The sequence below is a fragment of the Balaenoptera acutorostrata genome, chromosome 11, assembly GCF_949987535.1.
Source record: "Balaenoptera acutorostrata chromosome 11, mBalAcu1.1, whole genome shotgun sequence".
Taxonomy (NCBI): Eukaryota; Metazoa; Chordata; class Mammalia; order Artiodactyla; family Balaenopteridae; genus Balaenoptera; species Balaenoptera acutorostrata.
In genome coordinates, this window is record NC_080074.1 from 80388954 (window position 1) to 80399378 (window position 10425).

General features: G+C 41.3%; 1 protein-coding gene across 3 annotated transcripts; it reads right to left on the reverse strand.

The window, feature by feature from the left end:
- Positions 1–680: 680 nt before the first annotated feature.
- On the reverse strand, positions 681–9100 carry ETFBKMT (electron transfer flavoprotein subunit beta lysine methyltransferase). Of its 3 annotated transcripts, none has more exons than XM_007175680.2 (4): positions 9015–9100; positions 6442–6819; positions 4120–4250; positions 681–3357 (listed from the first exon to the last, which is right to left on the reverse strand). In XM_007175680.2, exons 2-4 carry the CDS (start codon positions 6765–6767, stop codon positions 3014–3016), a joined length of 801 nt encoding a protein of 266 aa, XP_007175742.2. In that variant the 5' UTR covers positions 6768–6819; positions 9015–9100; the 3' UTR covers positions 681–3013. The 3 variants fall into 3 exon arrangements, with proteins under 3 accessions (XP_007175742.2, XP_057411896.1, XP_057411895.1); XM_057555913.1 differs by lacking the exon at positions 9015–9100 and adding an exon at positions 6916–7158; XM_057555912.1 differs by lacking the exon at positions 9015–9100 and having other exon boundaries at positions 6442–7158.
- Between the last annotated feature and the right edge of the window lie 1325 nt (positions 9101–10425).

Genomic DNA, 10425 nt, shown 5'->3' on the forward strand with positions numbered 1-10425 from the left:
TACAGAGATTGGAAGTCATCACTCCTGTCCTCACAAGATAAAAGCTGAACAAACTGAAAATCATGAAGCAGTACAGTGTTTGTTATTTCAAAGTGGACTTGTATTAGTTGTAAATATACACTGCAAACTCTAGGGCAACTGCTAAAAAAATTTTTTTAATAAATATAACTGACATCCTAAGGGAGGAGAGAAGATGGAATCACATAAAATCCTCAATTAAAACCAGAAAAGGGGGAATTCCCTGGTGGTCCAGTGGTTAAGGACTCTGTGCTCACACCACCGAGGGCCCGGGGTTTGATTCCTAGTCAGGGAACTAAGATCCCATAAGCCGTGAGATGCAGCACACACAAAAAAGATAAAACCAGAAAAGGCAGAAAAAGTAGAACACAAAAAAGAAACAAAGAACAAAGGCAACAGTTATAAATATGGTAGAAATTAATCCAACTATATCAATAATCTCTTTAAACGTGAACAGTCTTAATACAAACGTTTGTTATGCTATGAAGTCATTTCAAGGATCACTGTTATATATATGGGCGATTTTAAAATATTTTAAGTAATATTTGGACGTCTCAAAGACCTTCTTGTACCTTCCTCATAAATAATTAAGAAAGGATAACAGAAACAGTGTTGTAGATATTTATTTTTTAATTTATTTATTTATTTATTTTTGGCTGTGTTGGGTCTTAGTTGCGGCGCTCAGGCTTTTCATTGTGGCGCTTGGGCTTCTCTCTTGTTGTGATGCGTGGGCTTAGTTGCCCTGCGGCATATGGCATCCTAGTTCCCCAACCAGGGATTGGAAGGCAGATTGTCAACCACTGGACCACCGGGGAAGTCCCATGTAGATATTTAAAATTAAATCTACTCTTCGCCTCTTCAAGCTGATTTCCAACAGTGCTCCAGAGTATAATTTCCTTTAATTTTCTCTTTCTTATCTTGCTGAGAAGGACAATACCCAGAAGACTATCCTGAATTTTCAAGGAATATGTCAACAAAACTCTTTCCTCTCAAATGCCACCCAGTGCCACTGTAGCCTATAATTTCCATTAATTTTAACCAATGCTGAATCAAAATTTTGAGTTTATAATTAAGCCCCAGTAGACCAATGGAAATTGGATACAACAAGAGTTGATTCATTGGGTTGTAATAAACTCTGACTTCCAGAGTTCAAGAATCACAAGATCCTCTGTGACCCAGCTCCAAAACTCCCACCTAATGATACCGTTTTCCTGCCTAAGCAACAACCTGCCCTTAACTGCTTTCTCTACATTTCTTTTGAAAGACTATAGCTCTGATCATGTCTCCCTGGTATCCTAATCCCACTGGCATGTGTGTATTATTAGAAAGCATATAATGCAAGTGTCATAAACAATTCCTAAGCAGTATATGAGAACACGAAAGTACAGCTGACCCTTGAACAACACGGGTTTGAACTGCACTTATATGTGTTTTTTGTTTGGTTTGTTTCAATAAATACTACAGTACTACGCGATCCATCCCCAGATGCAGAAACTTGGATGTGGACTGTAAAGTTATACATAGATTTTCAACTCCAGGGGGTGGGTGGGGTAGTCAGCACCCCTAACGCCCATGTTGTACAAGGGTCAACGGTACAATCGCAAGGCTGCGTTTTATACCTGTAACATATATCGTGGTCACGTTTTGTTTTAAATTGGAGAATAAGAAATATAGTACATATAATCGGTACAAAATTACAAGACCCAAAAGTAAGAACTAGGTCTCCCTACCACCCTCATCCACCAGCCATCTGGTACCCTCTCAGAAGACAGCCACTGTTACCAGTTTCTTACTTATCTTTCCAGAGATATTCTATATCTACTACAAGTAAATATGTATTCTTTACATATACATTCACATGTAGGTATATACATGCATCTTTTTTACATAAATAGTATATACTATACACATTCTTCTTCACATTGTTTTTCATTTATGTCCTAATGTTCTTATTGATATATAAGATCCTGACAAGCTGGGGCATGTAGTGGTGGCATAACCAATTTCTAGCTGACCTTAGTAAACCATAAAGAGGCATCATAAGGTATCACAGTACTGAGTATGTAGGAAATTCTAAAATCTTTATCTGTGTTTCTTAATTGATGCCCTATTATATACTTATCCTATATTATACACTTTATACTTTCATTTATTATAATAACCCTTTGAGGTGCAGTTTATTAAATTTTATTACTATTTTATAGGTGAAGAAATGAAAGCCCAGAGAGCTTAAGTAGCCCAAAATCCCAACTAGAAAGTGACAGAGTGGCCTCACTCCGAAGCCCATGTACAGTAAGTCCCCTACATATGAACGAGTTCCATTACGAGAGTGGGTTCATAAGTCCAACAAAGTTAGCCTAGGTACCCAACTAACACAATCAACTATATAGTACTCTACTGTAATAGGCTTATAATACTTTTCACACAAATAATCATTAAAAAAAAACAAAAAATAAAACATTTTTAATCTTACAGTAGAGTACCTTGAAAAGTACGGTAGTACAGTACAACAGCTGGCATACAGGGGCACTTTAACATCTTTGAAAGTTCACAACTTGAAGGTTCGTATGTAGGGGACTTACTGTATTCTGTACCATACCAACTGCATCTCTGATCTTAACAGATAATTTTTTAAAATATAGTGTTCTTCTGTATTTTTTATTTTGTTTAATTCAAAGATACATCATAGTTGTCCTCAACTATAGAAAGAGACTCTGCTAAAATATCTAATTCCTCTCAGCTACTTAAACTACATGTGGATATTGCCTTCTATAATTATATTCTAGCAGTAAAACTAGAAAAAAAATTACAGATAGAGATTTCTACATTTGGCTTACTGCAGAACAAGTTACATGACAAAGGGTGACAAAACTTTAACCTTCATATTTTGGAAACAAGATTTTCCATTTAACACAAATTGCCTTCTTTGAACTGGACAGTCTTATAGGGTTAAACACAAACATAGCTATATCCATATCGGAGGTACTTCAACAGCTCAAGGCTGAAAATCCCACACCGTGCTTGTTGTCAGTCCACTGTTCTCCTGCCTGGTAGGCTCTGGAAGTGAATATTCTGCTACTTTGTGCAGTTGATGCTGAATGTTATGTCCACTGAACTGGGGTCGCCCAGGGTCACCAATCAGTACTCGAGTTCTGTAGACCCAAAAGCAATTTTTCAGCCATTGATGTAGACTGTCTGCAAGGTCTTCATCATAAAACATATCTCCAAGCACAACAAGGTCCCACTTATCTTGTTCCAAATCCAGTATGTTTTTGGTTAAAATGGGAAAAGGATTCAGTTGGTTCAACTCACAGTTTAGTGTAATAGCCATTCCTGCAACTTTAAAAAAGCACATAGTGAATTGGTATATGCTAGGTTGTTTTAATTCCCTATTAATTAATTTAAATAATCTAGAAAATCTCCAACAATGTTTTATTCCCTTTCTGTTGAAAGTTGTTTTTTTAGGTAAAGAAGCCTAAAGTATATGCCAATATAAGCTATTTCCTGCAATTCTCAAATATATGAATATCCTGAAAATAAAACAATACCAAACACCTGGAAATGTTGAGGTTTTAAGGAACATTTGCTGATCTACAAGCCTTGTGCTTGAGCCGGATGACAAGTTGGAACTGAGACCCCATATACAATAAGGCTCCTCAAGGGCTAGATCCTCAGTGAAAGGGAAGACTAGAAGAAAATCAGATAAAATTAAAACTTACCTGTCTCAACTTGGGTTCGAATGGAATAAAATCTCCCTCAAAGACACAGGCCTATCTTCACTTGGGTTTTGGTCAAATAAACACTACCTACATATTTCAGGAAATCCCTAGCCCAGCAATGACCAACAGTAAGTGCTCCTAGGTTGGTATCACTTTGGTATATCTGCCAGACACAAATGGAAGTCCTCCTGTGAAAAATGCACCATCAACTCAGGCCTCACAGGATTCCCACAGATAATGTCCCACTGAGTAAGTTCACAATATCAGATTATAAGATTCACATGGAAATGGGCTAGGCTATGATGGGTTCAGGCATCTGTAGATATTTATCCTGGAAGAAAAAAAGATGAGCTTCAAATATTTTAAAATGTGAAATTCTTACTAGGGTCTATGTCATTGGCCAAGATCCTTAAAGCTCCACTCATCTTAGCAGCGATAGCTGTAGCTCCACATCCACTCCCAATATCTAACACAGATTTTCCTCTGACAACGTCAGGATTATCCAAAAGATACCTAAATTAGAAAGAAAAGGGAAAACATTATCTAAGATAGGAGAAGGTCAATAAGAGGTGTACAAAAATTTTTCTTTGGATTGACTGGACAAAGAAATGGTGAAACTTAGAAGAATTTGGTCCAACATTGGCAAGTTTGGCCTGACTAGAATGAGATAAAATGTCAATCTTAAGAGCTGGGCAGAGGTGGCAGAGAGAGGACCTAGTCATTTTCTTTCTCTTTAGCAGGTGTGAAGAGCAGTTCCATACAACTGACTAATCATGCTCTTCAAGTCAACTTTTTAGAAGTACTGAGCACTTACTATGACCCAGAAACTACTAAGCACCAAAAACATAGACTGACAAAACACTGCTAAAATCAGGACTCAGTAAGCTAGATGCAAAATTCACAGTCTCCTCTTCATTGTTCAACAGAGAATGGTTTTACCTACTGCTTGAACTGTTTTATAATGACCTCTCTGGTAAGGTACGATCAAAGTCCAGTTCAACCAAAGAATTTGGACCTGGGCTAAGTAGTTACCAAGCAAGTGAAGATGAATGGGGAAACACTGAAATAATAAATGTCAACTGACACTTGACCTTAGTATTGTAATAATAAAGAAGAGCAGAGGGAATTCCCTGGCGGTCCAGTGGATAGCATTCCACGCTTTCACTGCTGAGGGCCTATCAGGGAACTAAGATCTGGCAAGCCAAAAAAAGACTAAGGAACTATGGCAAGGCAGGGATGTAGTACCCTGTCTAAAGGGACAGCTGTTACCCATCTTGAGCTAATTGTTGCCCCATAGAAATGGGGTGTTATCAGAGATTTAAATCCAGTGTTATCAGATATTCTTTTTTTTTTTTGGCCTTGCCTCGTGACTTGTGCGGTCTTAGTTCCCCGACCAGGGATTGAACTCAGGCCAGGCAGTGAAAGCGCCAAGTCCTAACCCCTGGACCACCTGGGAATTCCCCAGAGATTCTTTCTTTTTCAAATCGAAATAAATTTTTACATGCAATCCCTCAAGTTTTAAATGTTAGCAACTGATTTTTTTTTTAAGTTTACAAGTAAAGGCCAAAGAAAACACATCTGTGGATCACCTATTTGTGACCTCTGATTCAGACAGTCTCTTAAGGAATTTGATTGCACTTATATTTGGAGTTGATAACAACTTGTATAGATACCACTTAAAATGTATTTTTTTAAATGATGTAAGTAAATAAAGCTTGAAAATTTGGCAACACAACAGCCAGAATATTGGACTTGTTAGATATTAGAAAGCTTTCCAGAACTTAGGATTCTCCAGAAAGCTCTATGTTTGCATTTATCTATTTTGCATTTAAAACTATATACAACCTGAATTCTGCTAGACCATACCATTCCTGTGAAAGAGAAGTCCTTATCCTTTTCCTTTCAGTTTTGTAACCTCAAGGTATAAAAAGATTAAATCATTTGCCAGTCTAAGAGCAAAGACTAGATTAAAATGCTGTAAGTTCTTGCCTTTGTTTCAGCGGCTGTTTTAATAAAAAGCACTGTGTGAATGTGTGAGAAAATGTCCTAAAGAAGACCTTTGCACTATGGGGAGTTGGAAAGGGGGAACCTTAAAAATGCAGAGGCAGTGCCGCAACTAAGAGCCCGCATGCCACAACTAAGACTCAACACAGACAAATAAATAAATAAATATTTTTTAAAAAATCATTTTAATGCACGTGCAACTCCAGAGTTCACCTGAGTAATGTCCCAATCACTCACATCCCTCGTTCTTTGGGAGCTTGGGAAGAGGCAATGATGGAGGAAGTGTGAAGTTTAAGGAGCAACATTTACAGGATTAAACCAGGCGACCTGAAGGACTGGGGCTTTAAGCTCCACTGAGGAACTCTGCACGGGCCATGCATCATATCATGAACCATGAACCTGAGAACAGTGTGAGATTTCTGGATCATTACCAGCTATCTAGGGTCTTGACAGCTGACTTAGGATTTCTCTTGGGGAGAGAGCTATATATCGGGAAACACCTTGATCAGCTTGGAGCAGAAGGTAAAGCTATGCAACAAAGCAACCCAACACTATTCCTAAACTGCTCTAAATTAAGAAAAGAATTTGGGGTTTTACTCTGGTTTTTTGTGAGGAGCAGGGAGAATGAGGAGTTGGAAGGGGCTGAAAAGAGTAAGGATATGAGGAACCCTAAAGGCTCCCGCTTCACTTACGGCCATACCTAGACAGGGCTTGGCCTCCTGGCCAGTAGATTGCCCAGTAAGGATCTCTGTGGGGCCACAGGTCAGCTCTCTCCCACCAGAACTTGCATCTGGGGGTCAAAAGCCGCAACTGGATTTCAGGGGTGAGGCTACCACGGCTGGTGACTTCAGTGTTCTCCTCCAGGAAAGCTTTCATCTCAGGGTCCAAAAAGCTTCCAGTTCCCCTCCAGGGGCAGTGGCCCCAGGGAAGCAAGGGAAAACCACTGCTTCTCACAGCCTTCCGAAGGACACTACAGCGGTTCATGGCAAATGATGTAAACGCTCTCCAACCTGGGCGCAAGGCCATAGGTCCCAAAGCACAGGTTTGTTGGTGCTTCTCTTGATAACAGCTGCTCCTCCTGGGGAAAGAATAAGGGTCTGGCTGCCAAACTGATCTCAACTGGAATCGCTGGACCTCTAAAAACATAAATGATACTGAAAACTCCAAGGCTCACCATCACTTCCAAATCCTATTGCATAGTAAGAAAATGTTAGTGTTAGCTCTGTAGCAGATGATGCACAAGTGCAAGTTCATTTTAGGTGAAAGCGTTGGTGCATTAATTTAGGAAAATCCAATCTTCTAAAAGATGCCTTGGGCTTCCGTGGTGGCGCAGTGGTTGAGAGTCTGCCTGCCAATGCAGGGGACACGGGTTCGAGCCCTGGTCCGGGAAGATCCCACATGCCGCGGAGCAACTGGGTCCGTGAGCCACAATTACTGAGCCTGCGCGTCTGGAGCCTGTGCTCCGCAACAAGAGAGGCCACGATAGTGGGAGGCCCGCGCACCGCGATGAAGAGTGGCCCCCGCTTGCCGCAACTAGAGAAAGCCCTCGCACAGAAACGAAGACCCAACACAGCCAAAAATAAATAAATAAATAATTAAAAGATGCCTTTCCACAACAGAATCCTTTTTAATAACTTATAACAACAAATACACAAGCATCTGATTTTCAGAGAATCCTCAGGAACACATCTTTTATATAAAATAAGGTATACCTTTAAAGTTCTTTCATTCATTTAATAAATCACTTCCCTTTAAGCAGGCACTGTGCTTAGTAACTGTGAACAAAATAAAGTCCCCACCTTCAGGAAGCTTAGATTCTAGTGATGGAATAGAGCAATTATCAGGGCAAACACAGTTCTTGCCTTTATGAAGTCTAGCCAAGATTGTGCAGATTACCAAATTGTAACTGTGGTTAGAGATATACAAATTATACTGACTGCTCAATAAAGATAGTCCTAGCATAAAACATCAATGTAATCAAGATTCAGGTGTTTTCCTAAAAATAAACAAAAACAAAACAAAACAAACAAAAAACTATGGATTTAATTGTAATAAAAGAATATCAACTCCCAAATCTCTTTCTGTAAATACCTCTGATGAGTCATCTTTACCAAACCTGGACTTAATAGAAAGACACCTTGATAAAAATAAGAATGAGGAAGAGCAGTTTAAGCACGAATTATACACCCAGTTGTTTGGGACCTCTGATCTGTTCTGCATAAATATATAAATAGTCTTATGTCCACCCAAGTATTTAGAGTAGGGGCCCCAAACTCAAATGCCTACCCAGGGCCAGACTGGTGATAAATGTGTGATGCAGGCTGGTTGTTAGATCACAGAAGGGCTGTGGCAAACTGGAAACTATTTCAAAACAGTCCAAAGGAGGCAGCCAGGGGACACGTGGCCAGATCTTTCAATTTCTCAAAACAATCCAGCTATTTACCCATAAACTCCCACTTTTATTTTTTTTTTTTATTTTTTTTTTTAATAGAAAGTCTTTATTTATTTATTTATTTATTTATTTATTTATTTATGGCTGTGTTGGGTCTTCGTTTCTGTGCGAGGGCTTTCTCTAGTTGTGGCAAGTGGGGGCCATCTCTTCATCGCGGTGCGCGGGCTTCTCACTATCACAGCCTCTCTTGTTGCGGAGCACAGGCTCCAGACGCGCAGGCTCAGTAATTGTGGCTCACGGGCCCAGCCGCTCCGTGGCATGTGGGATCTTCCCAGACCAGGGCTCGAACCCGTGTGCCCTGCATTGGCAGGCAGGTTCTCAACCACTGCGCCACCAGGGAAGCCCAAACTCCCACTTTTAAACGTGGGCAATTAGTTAAAATACCAAGACACGAGGAGGGGCAAAATGGCTGTCTGTGAACCAAGGATAGACCTTAAGTGGGTGTGCCAGCCCATGTTTATCCCTTGTAATCTCAGGGTCTCTAACAGCCTGACGTCATTGGACTAATTGTGTAGGGAAGGATTGGGTCAGCCCTTGAATCGCACGAGCCTAAGGTTTGAAAAGAAAGCAGAGCGAATACAGGATGATTAATTTTCGACACCCTGTCACGCAGACCGATGATGCCCCGCCCACGCCAGCCCCAATGAAGCATCCGTTATGAATATATGATTATGCGGTGGACACTTGGTACATGGATTAACTGGTAAGGAAAGAAAACAGGTTTAAAGGGGCAAGTTCCAAAGTGTTAGCACGTAACTTCCCTCGAAGGAGGACGGGAGTCAGTCTTAAAGGGGCAGGCACAGTCCTCCTTTTCTCCTTACCTGGCTGTGCTAACACCGTCCTGGGAAGCTAAGCATAGGGCAGGTCGGTCACTCGCCTTTGCGCCTCTTTTAGCGCCTTCTTTACAACTGCACGCTGGGTCCCACCTCCCCCCCAGAGCCGGCCCCCAACACCCAGCGCCCCCACCCCCGCCCTGCGTCCCCACCCCGCCCTCCTGCTCCGCCCTCCTACCCGGCAGCACTTTCTCTCCCTTACCTGGGCTTCTTAAAGGGACAGGAAGTGCGAAACCAGCGGGCGCCCTGACCTCACCTGGGAAATAAGGGAATGTCAAATACTGATTTATAAAAAATCCACTCTGAAGCCGTGGAGCATCTGCTTCGTGTCAGTCACACTTCTAGGCACTGGGCATAGAGCGGTGAGCAAAATAGACACAGCACAAACCCTTAATGACGCTTATATTCAACTGGGATTAAATCATAATATGTCCTCCCTTTTATAATAATTTTCATACACGTACAATCTTTTTTGTTTTTTCAACTGTAACTTCTCATTTCAATAACACTCACTGATTCTCTTGCTAGTAATAATTTGTAATAGATGTTCAAGATCAATTTGTCTAGGGACTTCTCTGGCAGTCCAGTGGTTAAGACTACACGCCTGCACTGCAGGGGGCGCGGTTGCCTTCTCGGTCAGAGAACTAAGATCCCGCATGCCACCTCCCCCCCCCCCCACCCCGTTTGAAAAATCAATTTGTCTAAGTTTTTTTTTTTTAATGGATGAGCAATCAAACCACATTATTTATTTTTGGCTGCCTTGGGTCTTGTTGCTGCGCATGGGCTTTCTTTAGTTGCGGCGAGCGGGGGCTACTCTTTGTTGCGGTGAGCGGGCTTCTCATTGCGGTGGCTTCTCTTGTTGCAGAGCAGGGGCTCTAGACACGGGGCGCTTCAGTAGTTGTGGCTCGCAGGCTCAGTAGTTGTGGCGCACACGCTTAGTTGCTCTGCGGCATGTGGTATCTTCCCGGACCAGGGCTTGAACCCGTGTGCCCTGCATTGGCAGGCGGATTCTTAACCACTGCGCCACCAGGGAAGTCAACCGTTGTTGTTTTTAACCAGCTTCTGAATTCTATCCCAGTGATAGTTTTAAAATCGATCCGCTTCTCTCCATCCCTCCTGCCTCTGCCTTATGATTGCTTGCTTGAATTCCTGCAACTGGTCTCTCTGCAATCCTGCCTTCCTCTATCCCATTCTCTATAGTTCAGCTGAAATGGTTTTTCTGAAACTTTCATTCCATAGTCCAAAAAAAGGCCTTACATTCCTACAAGATAAGATAAACCAGATAAGCCAAGAGAAACAGACAATAAGCCCTGAGAAACAAACCTGGATTTTCTTTTCTATTGTTTGGTGTTTTCATTTTATTTATTTATTTTTGGTCACGCCGCTTTTCATGCGAGAT